A 24185-nucleotide genomic window follows, 5' to 3' on the forward strand; every position below is an offset into this window, starting at 1 on the left:
CATTTACTTGGAGCATTGTAGACAAAGGACCCACAGCATTGTTGAGGATCCCTACCACCCATCCCACCATCTCAACGGAGGAGGTATCGAAGGAAGCTTCAGGACTAGGACTGCCAGACCGGGTAACAGTTTCTTCCCTCAGACTGTGAGAGTAATGAAAACCCTGCACCACCGAGGTCTCATCACTAGGACAGCCAGCTGTTTACTGTTTTCCTGTGCTGAGTTTAGTTACATGTGTTTTGAATTATATTTTATAATTTATTTATAGTTATATGGGTGGCGGAGTGGAGATACCTATCTCCCAGAGGAGGTGTAAGGCACCTCTTCCCTTCGCTAGCCTGCAGGTCAGCTTTAGTCAAGGTGCAGCACCTGATCAGGGTCACATGAAGCCATGGGAGCAGCTGGTGCATTCCACGTCCTGGTTATGTGACCACTGATACCAGCCAGACAACACCTGAAGAGTGTCGATAATGTCCGGGTCACACCTTCTGGGCAGTGTCTTTACAAGACGTGTGACCGGGGGGCAAACCATTGATCACCTATGTCTCCAACATGTGATGATGATGATGATGCTATCATATTTTGGTTTATGTGCTGTGTGTGATACATGATGTGTCAGTCCACCATGGTCCAGAGGTATGTTGTTTCGTTTGGTTGTATATATGTACAGTCATCTGAATTTCACGGGGGGAGGGGGAAAAAGAGGAGGGGCAGAGGAGTAGTAGGGGAGAAGAGGGGAAGAGGGGGAGTAGAGGGGTAGAGAGGAGAAGAGGGGTAGAGGGGGAAGAGGCGAGAAGAGGGATGGGGGAAGGGGAGAAGAGGGATGGGGAAGGGGAGAAGAGGGATGGGGAAGGGGAGAGTGAGAGGGGAGAAAGGGAAGAGGAAGAGGGAGAGGGGGAGGTGAGGAAGGGGGAAGTGGAAAGGGGAGGAGAAAGGGGAGGGAGGAGAGGGGAGAGAGGAGTTGAGAGAAAAGGAGTAAGGGGGTGAGGGAGAGAGGAGAGAAGAGGGGGAGGGGAAGGGGAAGGGGAGGGGAGGTGGAAGGGCAGGTGGGGAAGGGGGAAGAGTGGAATGGGAAGAGAGGGGACAGAGAAGAGAAGGGGAGAGAGAAGGGGAAAGAGAGGAAAGAGCAGGGGGGAGAGAAGAAAGAGAAGAGGTGGAGAGAAGAGGGGGAGAGGGGACAGAAGAGAAGGGGAGAGAGAAGGAGAAAGAGAGGAAAGAGCAGGGGGAGAGAAGAAAGATAAGAGGTGAAGAGAAGAGGGGGAGAGGGGAGATGGGGAGAAGAGGAGGGAAAGGGGGAAAAGGAAGTGAAAAACAAGGGGAGGGGTAAAGGGTGAGGGGAAGAGGTAAGTGGAAAGCAGGAGGAGAGGAGGGGGAGAGAGGAGGAAAAGAGGAAAGGGGAGAAGAGATGGGGGAGAGGGGGAGAATCTGTGCACCTGCAAGCATCGCCATGCCTCTGGTGCCAATGTAGAATATCCACAACTCACTAACTCTAACCCTAACCATACGCCTTTGCAACGTGGCAGGAAATCGGAGCAACCACAGGTAGCCCACACTGTCATGAGGAGAACAGACAGCAGCAGGAAGTAAACCCTGATCGATGATCACTGGCATTGTGATAACCACCCGTGGATCATTGTGATAACCATTGTTCTACTGTGTGGCCCAAATCATGTATGAATTCTTCCTAAAGCCAAATGTAAAACTTCTTTATTTCTTCTTTGAGTTAACACATAAATTCCATGTCAACTCTTCCAAAAGATAGCTAAATTGTGTTAAATTGCCACAAAAGTTCTTTCACAGATTAATTTCAAATATTCAAATTAACAAAGAATTTTCCATTGTTCAAAATCTTATTTCTTACTTTAATCTAAGCGCCCAATATAGTCATTAGGAGAAAAACTATTAACAGATTCTGAACAATGATTAACTGAATCCGTGATAATTAATTTTCTAATTTCTATCTATTAAGTGTTGAAATATCATATCTTGTGGTGAATGTTAGCAGTGGAATTCGAATCCGCAATATGCCAAATTGTCATATCACAATTATAAACTCTAAAGGTAACTGAAAACTCAATAAAGGCTTCTGCCTGGCCAGGGATGGAAATCAAGCTTGTCACTCATCCAAAATAGTACAAAGAATGTAAAGTATTGAGTGCCGAATGATCAACAATAAACTACATTCCATAATACTCCTGACAATTTGTAATTATTAACAAAATTTATTGTGCAAAATGGCACTATCCGCGGGATTATCTGTTTTCAGAGTATCAATGGAACTGAAGGTTTAAAAACACATTTACAAAATGGAACTCTACAACTTCAGACACGTGCGCCATTACTTATTTATTTATTGGTTTATTCAGTGTTACTGCACAGAGTAGACCCTTCTGGCCCTTCGAACCACACCGACTCAGCAACCCCGATTAACCCTAACTGAATCACGGGACAATTTACAAAGGCCAATCAATCTACCCAGTACATGTTCGAACTGTGGGAGGAAATGGAGGAACCAGGGAAAATCCACTTATCCTACAGGGAGGACGTACAGACTCCTTACAGATGATGCCGGAATTTAACTCTGAAGCCTGATGCCTCGAGCTGTAGTAGAGTTGCACTAACCCCTTCTATTTCATTGCTCGCTTCAGGCAATGGAACTAATTTGAGACTTCTACACTTTATGGCACTAAAGAGTCCATAGAGTGACACTATAAAGCATCATTTTATGGATATACAATCAATCTATGTTTATTAGCTATCTTTTGTATTTATATTTGTTGTGCTTCTTTACTATTATGTGTTCTTTGTCTTACTGTGTTTTCTTTGTGCAGCATCTGATCCAGAGTAAGCATTATTCTGATCTCATTTACAATAGTGCACTGGAAATGACATTAAAGAATCTTGAATTATCAGCCATGACATTTAGAAAGTTGGAAAATACTTCTTCAAATAGAATAAAAAAAGCTTCTGATGGGTAAACCTATCAGCCCAAACTGGAGGTTTCATAGTGTCTTTATTGTCTCCATTCTCTGCTCCACGATTAAGAAGCTATCTATGCACATCGGGTTGGTACAGTATGATGAGTTACTACAGTAGAAAAGACAAGTTTATTCATTCAATATTACAGGAGTATCTCCAATGGATGACATTTGAGACTAGGTAATATAGTATACCAAGATAACTCATAATTTTTCTCTCCAGTTCTGCTCCTCATTTTTAAACCCTTTGTCAAGGCAATATTAGTGACTGATTCAAGCTGAAATAGTTACAGCAGTGTGAAATGCAAAATAAGAATGTCCTCCTTAATTTTTTCAGAAAAATATTGCTATTTCAGAAGATCTATTGAACCATATCTGCCAGCATCAATTTGCAAATGGCTTTGAACATCTAGCAGTTTGGACTATAAAGAAAGCTTTATTTAAAATTAGAATGTTGATTAGTTTTACGGACTCTGCATTTCCGAATTTAATTGAAATTTTAAATGTATCTTTGGAAGCAGACAGTCAGACACTTCAACAAAATAGGATATATAAAGGGCTTGACATTTGACAGTTTATGCTTCAGATCTCAAAATAATTTATAAATAGCTCTGTCACTCACCTTTGCACTAACAAATGTAATGTCAACTCTCCAAGCATCAATCGTGATTGTAATTGTCAAAATGAACCAAGAATATAAATTGTGGCAGAATCCAGTTTAATTAAAAGAAAATCTACATTTTAATTTTCCATGCTTGAAGCTCAACAAAGGCTTACATCATATATAGTTGAGATAAATAATCTTGAGTTTTTATGACTGGACACTCAATGCAGATATTAACTGCAGTGTTAGTCACTGTTTGATATCTAAAATGTCTTTAGAACTTAATTTAATCATAAGGAATTTATTTTGAACAGTTTCTCTCAGACAGTTATATTTGGTAACTGAAATATGCACTAGTTCAAGAATTTTATCAAAGATTTATAGCATTTTCAATTTCTAATGAGTTGCAATATAAGAAATATTTCACAATGCATCACAATGAAATTCTTTTCAGGATAGGAATACAATAGAAACTGGAAATAAAATCCTAGCTTTTATTATTGCACATTTATAGTCAGAATACACTGAGGTACTACCAAGTATAACATTATAGCAGTAAAATTTGCTAGGACTAAATTGTAAGACATCATTAATAATCTCAGATGATGTTGAAACATGAGTTTTTTGTACTACGGTACCTATAAAGATGTTTTCTGAATAAATTACATATTAGCCTGATCCCATTTCTGTGAAACTCTTGGCTTGGCAGACAAACAATAAGCTCTCCTGCAGGCTTGGTTTTGGTGCCAGTTCCTCTAAATCATGCAGTGAGGCTTACAGAAATTCCAATCGAGAATGTGGTCAGGCAGAAAGTGGGATATATTTCCAAGAAAAGAGCTGCAATACTGAGTTCAGATAGACCTTAATAAGTGACAAACCTGTGCTAACAAATCCAAGGTACATTAGTAAGACTAATGTTCTAGGGAGGGGCCATTCTGGTGGGGGAAGATGATGATGTTTGAAAGATATTGAATTTGTTATCCTCAATAGTATAAGTGGGATGTTTGGTTGGGAGAGGGCTGGGGGGGGGGGGGGAGAGGGCTGGGGGGGGGGGGGGGAGAGAGCGAGTGGGAGAGAGAAACAGAGAGAAAAAGAGAAAAGGAGAGAGATAGATAGATAGATTTGGAGTGAGCAGACTTAATGGGAAGCACCATTCCCATCTTCAGATCTTTAAGGACTTTCCTAAAGCTGTTCTTGCCGCCCTTATGCTGCAAGATTTCCATATGACTTGAGCTGGCAGGCCACAGATAAACTTGATAAGCCTACAACACTGTTTGTACCTATGGCAAAAAACCAAAATTGTTATTCCTTCTCCTGGGATACGAATTAGGTGCTGGCTCATTACTCACCCACAAGTAATCGTTTGTAACCACTGACCTGACCTCAACCCACCCATTTCTTTTTAGAGGTTTAATTCTAACCCGGGATTTCAAACACCTATCTGCCAATCTTCATGTTATTACTCTTGGTTCCACCAAACCCCAGGCTCCCTATCAAAAATGATGCCAGAGAAATTAGAATCCTGTCTTTTAAAATGTTATGAAATTAGAATGTTTTCCTTTCAGAAATCCCAACTCTATTAAAGTTAGCCAAGACAGACGGCTAGTGATACTGTTCGCATTTGGATGCAAAGTGTATTTTCTTCTGCTGTTGGGAAGATCTCAGATGGTGATGAAGGGACTTACAGCAGTGAGACAGATTGAATAGGTGAGTGGTATCACAACAACAGCATGCAATGTTAACAAGACCAAGGAACCGGTCCTCATTGAATGGTCAGCACTGGAAAGGTGAACAGCTGTGAGTTCCTGGGCAACAGCACCTCCACTGATCTGTCCCAGGCTCAGCACATTGATGCAGTTATGAAGAAGGCACACTAGCAGCTCTAGTTTGTTAGGAGTTTAAGGAGATGTGGTATGTCCACAAAGATTCTTGCTAATTTCTGCCGATGTACAGTGGTGAGCATTCTAACTGGCTGCATCACAAACTGTTATGGAGGTTCCATTGCACCGGGTTGAAAGAGGTTATGGACTCAACCAACTCCATCAAGGGCACAACCCTCCCTAGTATCAAGGACATGTTCACAAGGGGTTACCTCAAGAAGGTGGCATCGATCATTAAAGACCATCACCATCTAGAACATGTCCTCTTCTTGTTACTGCCATAGGGGGGACTATGAAGACTCACACTCACGGAATTAGAAACAACTTCTTTCCATCTGCCATGAGAAGTCCTAACAATCCATGGGGCCATGATTACAACCTCATTATCCCTTTTTTGGCACTACTAACTTATCCTTATAATTTCTTAAATTGTATGTCTTTGCAGTATATTGCTGCAGCAAAACAAGGTTCTTATCATATATGTGTGATAATAAATCTGATCCTGATTCTGAAATTGCAACTGGTGTTTCTTCATCAAGACAATGTAAGGAGGGAAGGGTCTGTGATTCTCCTGAGGTAAACCAAAAAGTTATGTTAATTGTATGAAAGACAGATTCAACATGCTGGAAATCCTATGATTGCATAAACAATCATCTTTGTGATAATCCATTAAGAAACCATGAGAGAAAGGTCATTCTTGATTCTTTCAGAGCACACATGAACTAGTAGGAAAGAAAGGTAGAAAGCTGACAACCAGCTGTGTTGTAAAGTATTTCATATGTGGCTAGCTCTTACAAAATGGACAATATAAAATAATGGGACTTACCGGTCTTAGAGTTAATGGTGAAGAAATTCTGTGGGTTCCCACTGGTAATTTTAAATGTCATTTTATCACTAGAACTGGAATCTGGATCATAGGCCTGGATCTGAACAATGGGAACGTCCTTGGGAGAGTTTTCCATGACTGACGGGTGGTAAATAGGTTGAGAAGATATGGGTGCATTGTCATTTTCATCTTCAACTTCAATATAGATTTCAATAGATGAAAATAATGGAACTACTCCACGATCCGTGGCATACACAGTAAGCCAGTAGGAAGCAGTTGTTTCACGATCAAGTACGTCGGCTGTAACAATTAAACCTGAGACAAAAAGCAACAAAAGAATTAAACAGGTTACGATGGTGATTGATACTCACATTTACCAAGCCAGGTATGCATCAATAATAATTCTAAACATCTTAGTAATGATATTTACACAGTGTAATATAAAAAGGGTTAAAGAATTTGTCCCATACACAATAGATGGTTATTGATTTTAAGCATATTTTTTCATTTTACCTTTTTCAATTCTTCATTATCTAATTACAACATAAATATATTGGTGCAATAAAAACTATCCTGAAACAGCATACACAGTAAGATATAAATTGCTAATTATCGGTTTTGAGAGTCAAGCACAGTATTTGAGCATGTCTGGAGAATCCAGGGCCTACTAACCTAACATTAAAGTCACAAATTTCATCACACATCATGAACAGCTTGTAACCCCATTATTGCTTTGAATTTATACAATTATATATTTGAAAATACAGTTGAGTTTGAAAAATTACTTCCTATTCATTTATCCTTCACTATCTACTCACATTTTATACATATAACATATGTAATTTACATAATATATCATCTCCAAACGTCAGTGCCTTTCTTTTCATTAAATGAATTTTCAGCTTGACTCTATTTTTATGATCCTAATGCTCATGATGATTGCAAAATACATTGATATCAGAGACTGATAAGAAGAGACAAATGCTGTTTTCCACAACTTCCAAAGGCTAAAAATATTAAGCAAAGTTAGCTTGTTATATCCTCGTCAATAATCATTGTCACACTAATAAGTAACTCATTCTTTAATCTGTTGGAATTAGGAGATTAATAATCTTGTACCCACATTATTGATATTAATGTAAACCAGCTCAATAGGTTTATATAGCAGCTATTCTTTGCTATTGTAATGACATTTATCATTTAAAGTACTATTAAAAATTGTCACATAAATGTGTTAAACACGGTCAAGCCAATATTATCAATACTACTTCGTTCTAAAAATCAGGCGAGTTACATGGTCTCCTGACAATCATATTTACATTAGTCTGGACCTAAACAATTTAATTTCTCTTTATTTGAGGGTATTTAATGGCTAGGATACAAACATTGATGTCCACATTGCTGAAATCCAGCCCTAACCATTAAAATGGAAGCAAACTGAAAAAGCAGCAGAAAGAAAACATTATCCTGTGACAAAAATACGCAACAAAAAACAATCAGCTTTTCTGCCTGCCTTATTTGCACATGTACATAGAACATTTACCATTTTCCAATGCCTGGAGTTGGTCTCAAAGGGTTCAATATTATTAATAAAAATGTAGAAAAATAGGAGTCAAAATAAGCCATATTACTGCCTCCTCTGCTATCCAACACAGTTTTAGCTGATCAACTTTCTCAATGCAATGTTCCCAATCTCTCCTCACACCCTATGATACCTTTCTAGTGTCTTGAAATCTATCCACCTCAACTTTAAATATATACTGTAACTTATTCTCCAGTCTTCTGTGTCAGAGAATTCCACAAATTGCCCATACGCGAGGCAATGTCATTTTTCCTCTTCTTAGTTTTAAAACCTTACTCTTCTTCCTGACATAGTAATGCCAGTTTTGAGACCAACTTCCACCCCCAACTGGGGAAAATATCCTCGCTTCATCCACCCTGCCAGGACCTGCTAGAATTCCACATGTTCCAAGATCTCATCTTTCCAGCTCTAGTGTATACACAACAACAAATATGAATTCTTTATCCGAAATGTAACACGGTTATCAGAATCAGTGTGACATAAAATGTGACTGATGAAGATGGCTGACATAGATGCTGTGAGGGCACATACTGTAGATCTACTTTCAAAACTTTGTGACTTGATATGCTTTACGGGCAGGTCTGCTAGAGCTGTGGGGGAGGGTTTAAACTATGTTGGCAGGGGGATGGGAACTAGAGTGATGAGGTGTAGAAGTCGATGTAGTGTATAGTGAGACTGTGACGATGGACAGGCAGATGATAGGGCAAAATTTCAGTTTTGTACCTGCAAAAAAATTTGCAGTTATGTTTTGTAATTGCAGAACATAAAACGAATTGAAAGAAAAACACAGAGCCAGGGATCTGTGTGTGTAATTCGTTTTTACTTTAGCGAGGCCTGCACCTGTGACATAAACTCCTGCCAATGCTCATACCTCATCGGCTATTTTATTTGCTTCAAAATACTGCTCAATTCACTCAGTACACATCAGCCACTTAACTTGTTCTCAATTGAACACATCTTCCTTTCTGATGTAGCCAGCCAATTCTGCTTTTTAAAATTATCATCATCACCTTGTACTGTTTATTTGCCCATAAACTGTGTCCTTTTGCTACCTTCTTTTTAAGTTGGCCATCTCTCTCCTCTTGTGAAGAAAAAAAAAGTGCTGCATTTCAACAGGTAGGTAGTCATATCTGGTTTGCTTAAAAACTTCTCTGTCACCAATGTTATGTTTTGGAACTCCATTACATAAAACTAATTGAATGAAAAACATGGAGCCAGGGATGTGCAGGGGTACTTTACTTTTACTTTAGTGAGGTGCTCACAAATAACGTGGTGGCATGATGACAAATGCCATTCATGTACTTTTACATACAACAGGTAATTATATAAACAAGAAAGAATGCTGAACCAAAAAACATATTTATAATATTGTTCAAATAATACTGAATATTAAATATACAATAAATTGGATGAGGCAAAGTGTAGCATGAGGCAAAATAAAAGAAGGTGATGAATATAGACCTGAAGGTGTTATATTTGAATGCAAGCAGTATATGAAATAAAGTAGATGATTGTATAGAATGGCAGAAATATGACTGAAAGAAGATCATAGTTGGGAGCTTAACATCTAAGGATACTCTTGTATCAAAAGGACAGGTAAGTAGGCATAGGGTCCAGGGTAGTTCTATTGGTAAAAAATGAAATCAAATCCTTAGAAAGAATTGACATAGGATTGTATTGTAAGATGTAAAATCCTTCTGAGTGGAGTTAAAACACGGCAAGTGCAAAAAGATGCTCCTGATGAGAGTTATATACAGGACCCTGAACGGTAGCCAACAATAGGAAATAGAAAAGCCGTGTAATAAGGGCGATGTTATGTTAGGCACGGGGGATTTCAGCATGCAAGTAGATTGTGAAAATCAGGTTGCTGGATCCCAAGAGAGAATTTGTGATGGCTTTTTAAAGAAGCTTGTGGTTGAGCCCACAAGGGGAAATGCAAATTTGGACTGGGATTTGATTAGGGAGCAAAAGGTAAAGGAACCCTTGGGAGACAATGATAATAATATGATAAAATTTATCCTGAAGTTTGAGATGAGGAAGATAAAGTCAGATATATCAGTATCTGAAGCAAAGGGAATTACAGAGGTATGAGGGAAAAGCTAGCCAAAGTTGATTGGAAGGGTACACTAGCAGGGATGACAGCAGAACATGAAATGGCTGGAGTTTCTGAGGGCAATTCAGAAGGTTCAGGAAAGATATATACCAAAGACAAAGTTAGTGAGTCTAGGACCAGAGGGCAGAGACTCAGAATACTGGGACGTCCATTTAGAACAGAGACGAGGAGGAATTTCTTTAGCCCAGTGAATCTGTAGAATTCATTGATTTGGATGGCTGTGGAGGGCAAGTCATGGAATATACTTAGAGCAGAGGTAGATAGGCTCTTGGTTAGTCAGGTTAGTTAAAGATTATAAGGAGAAGGCAGGATAATGGTGCTGAGAGCCATGATGGTATGGCGAACCAGACTTGATAGGTCATGTGGCCTGATCTGCTCTTACATCTTATAGTCTCACTGAAGAAAGAAATTTGTGAAGATAAGAATTCAGTACATCAATATTTTTTTGTCCTGGCTCGACCCATTCTCATACATTCTGCAGTCTCCCATACATGTGCCATCCATGTGCATAGTAATACTAATGTCTAAATAATATTAACAAAGGAAGACCGAACACCTGAATGTGTCTTAGAACTAACGTTGTACTTTTGAAAAGTTGTTATTGTTGTAATGCAGGTAATGCTAATTCATGCACACCATAGCCATCCAGTAGTAATATAATAATTACCAGAATATCTGTTTTGATAATGTTAGTTGATGGAGAAAGTTTTGGCTGGATACTGGGGAGTATCCCCCTGATCTTCAGACACCAAGATGACTGAGCTATAATCTGAAGCATGACGTGTTTCAAATACTTTGATAATCTCTGAAATGTCTCCAGCAATTTCACCTCATTATATCTCTTCCAAGATTCAAAAGACTTGAACACTCTTCATTCCTATTTCATCTCTTTCTGAATACCTGCTTTGACCACTTCATTCAGAAAAAAGACACCTTTTCCTATATACATACTAAATATTCTCATGTTCTGTATTCCATCACCTGCAGCCACGTCCCCAATTAAATTAAATTCAGGTTGGAGCACTGGTGATCTCTTCCTTAAAGCAGGAGAGGAGCAGTTCAAACTCAGAATTGGATTCAAAATATATCTGTTTTCCTCTGCAACTGGACTTGCCCATTTCTATTAAGTGAGGTAACAAGTCAACTACTTAGAGATTTTATTTTCTATGGTATAGGACATAGTGGTCATGTTACATTCTTGTTCTCCTGACCCAGAACATCTAATGATTAAGTACTGACCCTTCTACTTACCGAAAGAATTCGACCATTATCATGACCACAGTTTACTTACTGCCAAAGACAAATGTTATGCAAGCACTTGATGTATTGAGTGGAGTGATTAGGAAACATGATACAGTCAGCCCTCCTTATCCGCGAGGGATTGGTTCTGGGAACTCCCGCGGATACCAAAGAACGCGGATGCTCAAGTCCCTTATATAAAATGGTGTAGTATTTGCATATAACCTACGCAGATCCTCCAATATATTTTAAATCATCTCCAGATTATTTATAATACCTAATACAATGTAAATGCTATACTTGTAGTTGTTATACTGTAATGTTTAGGGAATACTGACAAGAAAAAAAAACTGTACCTGTTCCTCTCGCTCACAACACAAGCAGTGAACAAATGAGATGTGGGGTGAACAATGATCAAACAATGAGTTTTCACGTATAATATGACCATCGACAGGTATATGCTTGTGTGATATGTCCTCCAGCCACACACTTAATGCTTCCTCAGTCTTTGAAGCACTTTATCATGAACCAGAGAGACCATTTTTGCTGTTGTCAGGGCAGCACTAACACTTCCACAAATTGCAGCTTCTTTCTGCTTTATTGTGCGAATGCTCGATTCGTTCTTACCAACATTACGGCCTATTTCGGAAAGAGGCATGCCACTTTTCAAAAGATCTAATATCTCTACTTACTCGGTGAGAGTTAGCACTTTACTCTTCCTCTTAGCCTTTGAGGAATTGCTTTGAGCATGTACCATAATTGCTTTTTAGGAGTCATTTTTTCACAGGAACAAAGTAGCAAACAAACGAGATGCCAGGCGAATAATGCTCGAGCATCAAGTGCTGGAAGAGCACTTCCAGATTTTCTCGATTCGCGGTTGGTTGAATTTGCGCATGCGGAACTCGCGGATAAGGAGGGCCGACTGTAGAGCCTACCCAGATGCCTTTCACAGACTTTTCAGGGCCTTCAATCTTGCTTACTTGGAGATATTCCAATTAATATCAGCACATCACCTGCAGCACCAGGGGTCCCAATAAATTCAACCACTGCTACACTACCAATCAAGAATGACCACTGTTCCATCCCTAGATCACAGTTCGGGAAATCTGATCATCTGGCTGTCCATCTCCTACAAGCAAACAAACAGCTGCTAAAGAGCAGAGGTAAAGACAACAAAGAAGTGGTAACAGGAGGCAAAAGAGCAGCTAGGGATTGCTACAAGTTGGTGGTTTGGGCAATACTGAGGGACATATCAGAGGACCTGAATGACTAGGCCAGAGTTGTCATGGACTTTCTAAAGACAATTGTGGACAAGTGTGTTCCCACAAAAGTACTCAGTCATCCAAAGAAAGCTCGAATGGACCAAGGGATCCGCAATCTGCTGAGGACTAGATCAGTGACATTCAAGTCTAGCAACCCAGGAAAATGCAACAAGTCCAGGTATAACTACCGGCAAGCTATATGAAAAGAGGCAATTCCAGACCAACCTTGAAACACAGAGTGATGCTCCACAGCTCTGGAAGGTTAGAATGCTATCACCTTCTATAAGATGAAAGAAAATGACATCAATAACAACAAGGTTTCACTTCCAGATGAGCTCAATGCTTTTTATGTTCAATTTGACCAACAAAACGTGGAGGTACCTTTACAAACTCCCACAACACATGACAATCCTATGTTTTCAGTTTCTGAGGCCAAATTGAGAGCATCCTTCAGGAGGGTGAACCCACGAAAAGCATGAGGCCCAAACGGCCAAGTACTGAAGACCTGTGATAATCAACTGACACTTTTAACCTCTCACTTCGGCAGTCTTCAAGCAGACTTCAATCATACCAGTGCTGAAGAACTGATTCCTCAATGGCTATCCTCCAGTAGCACTTAATCCACTGTGATAACATGCTTTGGGAGGCTGCCATGAAGCATATTAGCTCCTGCCTAAAAGAGTGAGTTGGATACACACTAATTCGCCTACCTTTTTTTCCTCACCATGAATGATTGATTTCTCAGTAGCTAGCTGCACCTCGGAGAGAGGAAGGCAGCTCTTTACCTTGGATATCAAACAGACACATATAAGAAAAGTAAAGAGCATCTTTTCTTCTTTGTCCAGTAACTCCATTACACCAAAATATCTCCCTTTAATTAACTGTAATTAAGTTCAAGATTTATATCTCAATATCCTTGCAGGGTCCAGGTATTGATGTTGCCTTTTCAAAACGTATTGCCTTCAATGGTTTAACAAATTGCTTTGAGGCCAGTCTCTCTCTATATATATACATACACACACACACACACACACACACACACACACACACACACACACACACACACACACACACACACACACACACACTTATATATTAAATTTAAAAAAATATATATATATATAAAAAAATTCATTTTGCAAAATACCTAGTACAACATTCTGAAATGCCTAATTTTATTTCAATTTGTTTCTTCCAAATACAGTTCTGAAAAAAGCTGAAGGACTTGCATTTTGGTGATTTAGATTATTTTTAGTATCAGGTTTATTACCACTGGCATAGGTTGTGAAACTTGTGGTTTTGTGCAACAGTAAAGTGCAAGACAAAAATGATAATACATTACAAGAATAAATAAAGCAACAGATGAATAGTGAGTTAGTGTTCATGCAGAGGAATAAACTGTATTCTCTACATTATTACGGAAATTCTTAAAATGTTGTTCCAGTCAAATTCTTCTGTTACTGAATAAGAGTTTGGAGCATATTTTATGAAGTTGACTAGTACACCTATCAAACTAGCAAAGGAGATTAATGTGCATCAATTAGTCATTAGTACTCCAACTGTTATTTTCAGCTCTGAGATATAATATTACTTTTAGAAAATTAATCTTTGTTTATTAGGCTATTCTGTGACAGCGAAAGAAAACATTATTGAAAGTTGGGAAAAGTAGGATCCAAATGTGGAGCAATTTTTATCTGTATTTTTTTTTAAAGAAAAAAGCACAAATCTAATATGATCATGCGTGGAATATAAAGCAATTCAATTACATCAGACAGCCACCCATGCTTCATCTGTATTCAACACTAACCATTGAACAAAATCTTACCTGATTGAAAGCAATCCTTTAATCATTAAGGATTTCTCTTGTGGTAATTGCAAGGTAATACTTAACAAATATTTAATTAAAAATAACACACAAAATGTTAAAAAAATCGAAGTGCAAATACCCAAGAAAAGATTGCAGTGTAAGTGCTACACCTACTCTCCAACATACTTGCAAGAATTCATCCATAAATTATTCGCAAGAGCATTAGTAAATAATTCAAGCAATGTGTTTAAGTTCATTACCTTCACCAAGGCTCATTCTTCAAAATAAATACAATACTGACATGCTAAAGACAAAGTACCAGGCTGCAATGAGAAAACATGGAAAAAAAACATGATGGCTTCCTAAAATCTGTAACTGAACTCTTCCAACCTTCTCCCATCACATTTATGCTGTGATAAATTTGAAAACATTTTTGAAATATATACTCGTCAAATGTTTCTGCATTTAATTCTATGCAAACTGGCCACATTAGATAAAAGCATCAGAGAACAAAAAGCACAGAAAAATCAGGGGGAAAAACAAACACAAAATTTGATGAATAAAATATTATCTACTGTAAATAATAAGGTGGCAACTGAGTGTAAATGAGGACGCTCATGATATAATGTTGAGCATCTGGTTTTGAAGTACGTTTGGAATAAACTACAGTAAAGATTTTGATATTTAGAAATAATGATTCCTGGAACAGATTTTTCATAAACAGATATTGATATTGGTTGATTATTGTCACATGCACAAAGATACAGTAAAGAACTATGTAGTGTTCATACAGGTCAAATCGTAACCCAATGCATTGAGCTAGAATAAGGTAAAACAATAACAATGCAGAATAAAGTGTAGTACGGGTAAGCGATAAAGTGCAAGATCATAACAAATTAGACTGTGAGGCCAAGAATCAAGCTTATTGTAGAAGAGGTCCGTCCAGGAATCTGATAACAGTGGGATAGAAGCGGCCTCTTTGAGTCTGGTGGTATGTGTTTTCAGTCTTTTGCACCTTCTGGCCAATGGGAGAGGGGAGGAAAGAGAATACCTGGTGTGGACGGGGTCCTTTGATTATGCTCACTGCTTTACTGAGGCAGAGAGAAATATAGACAGATTTTACTTATCCATACAAGAATCTATACTTCCTGATCATCATTTTGCACCAGGAGCTTCATGATTTTTATTAAAAAAAAGAAAATAATAAGTCTTTTCTTTTCAACAAAATAGTTGTGCTTCCAATGTAAATCAACTTTAGATAGAATTGATCGCTGGGATATCAGTCATGTATTCCTGGTGCAATTCATTCCATTTTATCATGTTCCAAATTGCTTTATGTTCTTATGGACAAAAGCTGTGAGACACATTGCACAACTCTAAAGTACAACTGAGTGTGGGCAAATTGGAATGCTTATGTATGGTTTGTGAATAGCAGAGGACATCGTAGTAGGCGGAGGCCTTCACCTTGTACAAACTAAAAGCCACATTCCTGCCTGACTTGATTCCTCAGGATGACAATCCCGCTGTGATTTATGCTTTTGAATGTTTTTTTTGCCGCAGGACTCCAACAATCATTTTAATAGCTCCTGGATGGCACCGTGTTTTTCTAATTCTTCAATTTCTGTGTAGCCTTTGAAATAACACACAGTTATCATATATATCTGTTTTTTTAAAGACCTGTAATGTCCAGTGGTTAAAGATTTGCCACCTTGAAAATCATACATTACAAAATCATTCCCCACCTCTTGTAAGAAACTAGCATAGATAAGATAGCTCTTTGCAGCTTAAGTGTGTGTTTGTATTTATCAATCATGCAGAATAGCAGAATGCACTATATAATTAAATCTTAAGACAGAAACTAGAGCTCAGATCATCTCACTCAGAGCCAAGTGTGATATCACTGAGGCATTGTTAAATTCTGCCTCAGGAATTGCTGCTGCAGTTCTACACTGCAGTCATTGAGTCTGTCCTGTGCACCTCCATCATAGTGTGGTTTGGAGCCGCCACCAAGCAGGATAGAACCAGACTACAGCGCACAGTGAGGACTGCCGAGCGCATCATTGGAGCCTCCCTGCCCTCTATTGTGGACCTGTACTCTTCCAGGTTGAAGAAGAGGGCGGGGAACATCATAAAGGACTCCTCCCATCCTGCGCATGGACTGTTTGATCTGCTTCCGTCTGGTAGGCGCTTCAGATCCCTCCAGACTAAGACTAATAGGCATTGGAGAAGTTTTTTCCCTACTGCGGTCACTTTGCTGAACAGTTAACTGCCGGTTAACTGTCGGCTAACTATTACTTGGATTGCACTACCTGTATGTATAATCTATATTTTCATTTATATTTATCATTATTATTGTTATGAGCAGAGAGACAACATCTGCCGGAAGTAAATTCCTTGTATGTGCATAGGTACTTGGCGATTAAAGTCTGATTCTGATTCTGAACTGAATGATTGAACTTTTGTATGAGAGGGAACTCCCAAGATATCCTGAGACTGCAAAAGCTGACTAAAGTAATGCAAATTCCTTTCTTCCCAAAATGTTATTTTCATCTTTCTGTTTAATAGAAGTATTACTGAAGCAGCACCATACATCTTCTATACCTGAACCAAATACAGGTGCTAGATATTAGAAACAAAAGCAGAAAGTGCCAGAAGCACTCCATGGTTCAGAGTCTGTAGAGAGAGAAAAGTAGAATAAATATTTCAGGTCAATAATCATTCACCATATTCTCCTGTTGACCATTTCTCACTACATAGAACATGTCTGACTTGCTAATTATTTCTAACATTTTACGCATTTGTTGCTTTATATTTGTCTATATAAATTCCAGCTGCTAATTCCCAGGTGAACAGATCAGCCCTTTACCATCTCTTGGTGTACTGGTCTATCTGAGCAAAAACTTTTATAGTCAATTTACGTGCAGATTTTGTCTACTTAGTTCTGGCTTCTTCAAGTTCTCTCAGGCTTTTTATATAAACCATGAACAGTAGAAAGACAAGCACTGATCCCTGAGAGGTTTAGCTTCCTATTCCAACCCACATTTTCAATTTATTTGACTGTTTCTGCTTTATTACCAGGGGGTTTTACCTTTGCTTCCTGTCTTTTAACAATGTACAGAACTTTAAATGTTTGGTGCCTTTTCAACATGATTGTTCTGCAAATTAATTGATATATTTAAACTTTAATTATCTGCCATTTTAATATATCCATTTTACTGCTTTTAAGGATTATTTAAATTTCAGACCTTTCAGTTAGAAGTCCAATTAACATTACTCAAATTGATCAACCCTGATACGCTATTAGGCAATAGAATACAGTAACTAAAAATGAAATTAGCAGCAGGATTTTTAAAATTTGATCTGAAGGGTCAAAAAAAATTAAAGGATCTACTATCGTGGCAGCATGCACCCAAATAATAAGCTTGTAGTTTATGACCAAACAAATGTAGCTGGTTAAATTACTCTAGATAAAAGTTCTCACTTTAACAGAAAACAGTATAAATAAGAAAGATGACAACTAAAGCCTAATTTGAATGCCCAGAGAACGAGCATGAATTAATGATAAAAACACAAAATGCTGGCAGAACTCAGCAGGCCAGACAGCATCTATGGGAGGAGGTAGTGACGACATTTTGGGCCGAAACCCTTCATCAGGAGGGTTCATCATGAATTAATGATGCTTGCTGTTGACCACAAAAAAATGTCCTCACAAAGTTCTGGTGATCAGTTAAAGAATATCCCTGGATTCACACTACAGTAACCCTGCTGAAGGACCAATGACAGTAACAATTAATTACAGAGAGCAAAGAACTATTTCACTTTTTAGCCATTTTAAAGAATGCAGAGTGCATAAAGATTGAAAAGTGCCCACAATATTTAGGAAGAAACTGAAATATCAATGATAAATATTTTGAGATAGTAAAATGTGTTCATATCTCATGTATAATTGAAATATTTTTGTATGGGAACTGCACTCCACATATATCAGCATTACCAAATAAAATATGAAGTATTATAAGAAAGCAAAATATATTTTAAAGCGACAAACCATCACAATGGCAAAAATAAAATATTTTTAAATATTCTCTAATTATTAGATGTTGTATTTTACACTCAAAATGGATGCTGCTCTAAGCGTACTAGAACAAGGTAGCGTTTCACCCTCACTAATGTTGAAATCATTGTCTAAATAATGATAAACTCATACATTTAAACATTTGCAACAGATTTTCATTCTTTTATGTATCATAAAAATGGTTATTGGATGTTACTTTCATAACTCCTGCAATTACCTTAGGACACAAAATTGAAAACAAGTTATTCCAAATACTGAAAGAGGATGCCCTGTCCGTGAATGTCAAAACATTGGATGATGTGGGTGAGTGGCTGTTAAGTTTTGTAACTTCAAAATATTAGACTAATTCAAAGGAAGACAAGGGAGACTAAAATGTGAGTCTAACTTTGTGTTTACATTAAGCGAAGCACAATGACATATGCAATTCACATAATTATATATATATGTATATATATATATAAAATGTAACAAATTATTTAACCAAACAAGAATGCTTAATGAAATCCTGTTGAAGGGTTTCGGCCCAAAACATCGACTGAACACTTTTCCATAGATGCTGTCTGGCCTGCTGAATTCCTCTAGCATTTCGTGTGTGTTTTGCTCAGATTTCTAGCATCTGCAGATTTTCTCATTTGTGATATTTATATTACTCAATTACCACTGAAATACTAAATATACGATACTCCTCCTTGCTTAGCTATAAATTACAACTAAATAGAGAATGCATCTCAACTACATCTCAACTTCTGAAATTGGGTTGGAGGAGATCCAGGTGTGAATGCAAGGGACGACTCACAGCTGGTGAGTTGCTGGTTGTGGAATGTGCTGCATTGTGACACTTGTGAGCTACTGATTCAGTGTCAGTATGGTGTGTTCTGCTGACATTGCTCACAGTGCATAGAGCACTAGTGCGTAGTGCTCGTAGTGCACTCTGGACAAACCTTTCCACCAAGCCATTTTTAGTTGGGTGGTATGGTGCAAACGTAATATGTCTTATTCCATTTATTGTCAGGAATGACTGATACTGTTCTATAGCCACAGACTGTGGTCCAGTTGTCATTGACTAAATGTTCTGGAACACCAGTCCTTGTGAAGAGGCTTCTCAACACTTCAGTGTGCGAGGCTGTAGTGGAGGCCATCGGAAATACTGCTGGCCACTACCACCATGAAATTTGTGCCCATAAATGGCCTGGCAAAGTCCACATGAATCCTCATACATGGCAGTGCAGGCCATTCCCCCATTCTCCAAGGATGGAGAGGTGCTGCTGTTGGCATTCCGCACAATGCGAGGCAAGCTGCTCGATCTGCTGATCTATCCCATGCCACCAGACAAAACTTCAAGCCAACATCTTCATTTTAACCACACCTATATAACCAGCATGTAGCTCGTCCAACACTTTAGCTCTCAGCATGAATGGTACAACAACTCTCAATTCCTACACAAGACAATCTCTGTCAAGGGCAAGTTCATCTTGGTGCTAGTAAAAATGGGAGAACTGAAATTTCTGCTGCACATTCCATACATTTTTGGTGACCATGTAGCCCTGACACAGAGTGAGATCTTTTCTGGTTTCCCTTTGGATCAGCTCTGCCATAATAGGGAGCTTTTCAATTTGCACTAGGGAAAATATGTCAAGAGGAGAGTCATCTTTTATAAATATTCACCTATTTCCTTTTCCAATGGTAAACTGGACAATCTAGCAACATTTCCATGATTAGCCTTCCACTTGAATTCAATCTTATAATCGAGTCCTCCAAGTAACAGAACCCATCTCTACAGTCGTGCTGTTGCTGTTAGTGTAACGCACTTCTGTGAATTGAAAACACACACTAGTGGCTGATGATCAGCAACGAGGGTAAACCCTCTCCCATACAAGAACTGGTTGAAAGGTTTTACACCCCAAACCAGAATGAAGCCCCTCTGTCAATCTGTGCGCAAGTTTTCTCTGTAGTGATAAGGGACGCAAAAGGCGTTCATTTCCATCACTCATAACATATGACATACTGCACCTATGCAAGGTGTTACAGGCAAGCTTCTTGGGATAATGTGGGTCATAATAAGTCAGTACAGTGTCTGATGTCACCACTTCCTTTTCTGTTCTGAAAGACACCTCACAGTGCTTTGTCCATTGCCATTTCTTCCCAATGTGCAATAATGAGTTCAAGCGATGGAGCACACTTGCCATGTTTGGCAGGAACCTGTTACAGTAGCTGACAAAATCTAAAACTGACCACAACTATGGCATTTCCTCTGGCATTAGGGCATCCACCACAGTTTGAACCTTCTAGGCGCATTTGTGTAATCCTTCTGCATAAATAGTGTGACCAGAATAAGTGACGCTTGGTTTAAACAATTCCCACTTATGTCGTGCTCCGAGCCTATAATCTGCTAATCTTTTTAACACTGTCTTGCGGTTGTTCTTTGTCATATTTACTGGTAATAATAATGTCATCCAGGTAAAACAGAGTGCCTGGACAGTCTTGCAGCTCATGTTCCATATGGCGGTACACTGGCATAGTGGTCACCACATCGCTTTACAGTATAGGCAACCTGGGTTCAATTACCACTGCTGTCTGCAAGGAGTTGTTATATTCTTCCCCATGACCGCGTGGGTTTCCTCCGGATGCTCCGGTTTCCTCCCACAGACCAAAGCCTACCTATCGTTTGGTAGGTTAATTGGTCATTGTAAGTTGTCCCGTGATTAGGCTAGCATTAAATTGGGAATTGCTGGGTGGTTTAGCTCAAAGGGCCAGAAGAGCCCATTCCACATGGAAACTCAATAAACTCAATAAATAAAATACCTTTATGCCAGAGCACAGTGCAAAGGCTACTCCAAAAATGAGCTTATTAGAGTGATAAAGCCCTTTGTGAGTGTTTATGGGGAGACATACTTTGGAATCTTCTTCCAGCTCCATCTGTAGCTAATTCCATTTTGCTGGTGTTTTCCTCCAGAAAGTTTAAAAGATATTCTCCATTCTGAGCAGAGGATATTGATCTACTTTCAGTATTGGGTTGAAGGTGACCTGAAAATCACCACAGATATCCTGACAGACCTATTCTTCTTGGCTACTGGGACCACTGCGAGGCCCATGGGCTCCACTCAACCACAAAAAGAACTCCTTCAGCCTCCATGTGATCTAGCTCACTGGCTACTTTATTATGGATGGTATAAAGAACAGGACTCACTTTGCAAAACTTGGGTGCAGAATTTTCATATATTTTCATTTTACCCTTGATATGTTTCGAGTTTTCCAATGCCACCCTTGAACACTACTGTGGCATCATCCAGCACCTTGCTTAATTTGCCTTCAGTTGCCTACATTGCAGATGTGGCATGCAAATAGTGAATGGATCTCCAATCAAGTTATAATTGACTCAGCCAATCATGTCCCCACAATGCTGGCCCTCCTGTCTTTACCATATGTCCAGGGTGTTGTTGGTTGTTGTATTTCACTGTTACAAAGTTCATTCCTGCAGGAGTTATCTTTTCTCCAGTATATGTTCTTAGTTGGATATTTGCAGGCTTCAGTTTAGTATCTTTGAAATGCTGTTCAAACTCATTTTGTGGAATTACTGAAGCAGCCAAGCCAGTGGCCAATTCCATTTTAATTAGTTTAATATTCACTTCTGGTGTGAGCCATATTGCTTGTCTATTACTAGTTTTTACATTGCAAATCTCAAAGGTACACACTGCCCTGTGTTAGTCTCATCATTATCAGATTTTTCATCAACAGCATGCAGATCAGTGCTTTTTTTTTTGAAACTGCAACTTGACTTTTTATGTTTTTCTCTTCCCTGTGTAGCTTATTTAATTTTATGTCTGCCCAACATGCCTGATGTATCTGACCTATTTTGTTGCATTTTCTGCAATTTTCATCTTTAAACCTGCATTAGTCTGCTGTTGGTAAGTCCCTATCAAGATGGTAACAATTTACTTGGCCAGGCCAGGTTCTGTTAAATGTTGCAATTTTATTCTCACTCACTTTCATTTCTGACTGCAACTCAACTGGGTCTCTTTTTGGTGTTTCTATTGATCTCTTCAATTCTGCCACATACGTTGAAATAGAATCCCCTTCCTTTTGATTCTGCTTATGAAACCAAAATATTCTACAATCAACAATATCTTTGATTCTAAATTTCCTTCCATTACTATCACAATATCAGCAAAGCTAATTTCTGCTGGTTTGGTTGGTGCAGTTAAATTTCAAATCAAATGGTATCCCTTTAAATCCATTGTATTTAGCACAATTAGAATTCATTTCTCATTGGCTATTTAATTTGCTTCAAATATCACATAGAAAAATCCTACAGGACAATACAGGCCCTTCGGCCCACCAAGCTGTGCTGAACATGTCCTTACCTGAGAAATTACCTAGGGTTACCCACAGCCCTCTATTTTTCTGAGCTCCATATATGCTGTCCAGCAGTCTCTTAAAATATTGTTCAATTAGCTCATATACATGTTGAGCAATCAAACACTTCAATCTTTCTGATTTAGCCAGCCAGTTCTGTTCTTTTTTAAAGTGATTGTAATCACCTGGTACTCACTGCTCGTGAACCCGTGAATTCTTCCATTTTATGGCCTTTTTTAAAAAACGTGACTATCTCTGCATGTACTGCGCTGCTTACTTTTAAACTTGACCATTCCTCATGGTGCTGGGTTCTTTTATACTTGCCTTACCTCGCTGCACTTCAACAGGTCAGTCGCCGTCTTGGCTCATTTTGAAAGCACCTTGTCACTACTGCTGTGTTTTGTAACTTCAAAACATTCAGATAATGCAAAGGAAAACATGAGAGCCTGAAATGTGAGCCTAACTTCATGTTTACTTTAAGCAAGCATGTATCACGTGGTAGCATGCTGATCATGCACTTTAATGTAGCCCATTATGAATTGTTTAAACAAACAAGAATACATAATCGAACAATATATTTACTATATTACTCAAACAGCACTGAAATGTTAAATACACAACAGTGAGAGAAAAGAAATCAAGCAAAAGCAATCTGGTCTGTGTGCTTTAGCTCAGGGGTTCAGAGCTATATAACATTCATGCTCTTCCAAGTTGACAAGTGTTGCTTGAAAAACCTCCAGCTACTAGACCCAGCTGCTCCACCTCAATTTTGCCGGCTATTTTTCTAAATTCTGGAAAACCCATCTGCCACATGTTACATTTAAATTGGACATCTTAGTGTACTGCGGGAGTTTAATTTAAATATGGCAATAAAAGGTGTTCCATTAGAATGAGTGCAGAGACCACTCTATTGTGGTGATTGTAGAATGTTTTGATTTATTTACCACTTAGTTTTGCACGGGTGAGTAGAATAACATTTCGAAATATTAGATCATGTGACATAGGTTTGTTTAAAAAAAACAACACATGATTAAAAATCAGTTTAACCCTGTTTAAATCATGTTTACTCAGGTCAATCATGTCAGTCAGGAAACTTGATTTTGGTAAGGGGTTACCCTTGCTATTCCAATGAAAGGGGACCATTTGACTACTACATTCCCCATGGGAACATGATGGGAATTCAGCTGCACCAGTCTCCGAAGCATGCTCGCAATGAGACATAGCTTAACTCTCTAGCCATCTATCCCTGCAGTAAGATGCCCACAAGATAATCACACTGCTGCCTATTCCTTCCTGATTCATTGCCTGAACCAATAATCTCTGCTTCCACCTTTCCTCTCATTCCTCCTACAAGTACATTCTAGCCCTGTTCCTAACAGCCCTTCAATCTAAGCTGGCCTGACCAAACTCTCTGAATCCTTTTCAAATGTTGCCCCAATCTCCTCTATGTGACCACAAGGAAAGCT

The 24185-nt window shown here is 38.7% G+C and overlaps 1 protein-coding gene across 2 annotated transcripts in view; it reads right to left on the bottom strand.

The window, feature by feature from the left end:
- fat3a (FAT atypical cadherin 3a) overlaps positions 1 to 24185 on the bottom strand; it is a 687349-nt gene that overhangs the window by 287772 nt on the left and 375392 nt on the right. For both annotated transcript variants that reach the window (XM_073043347.1, XM_073043348.1), the window contains one exon: positions 6289 to 6603. In XM_073043347.1, the coding sequence (XP_072899448.1) occupies positions 6289 to 6603 (315 nt within the window). The remainder of the gene's footprint in view (positions 1 to 6288; positions 6604 to 24185) is intronic.

This window comes from Hemitrygon akajei, chromosome 4 (genome assembly GCF_048418815.1).
Source record: "Hemitrygon akajei chromosome 4, sHemAka1.3, whole genome shotgun sequence".
Lineage (NCBI taxonomy): Eukaryota > Metazoa > Chordata > Chondrichthyes > Myliobatiformes > Dasyatidae > Hemitrygon > Hemitrygon akajei.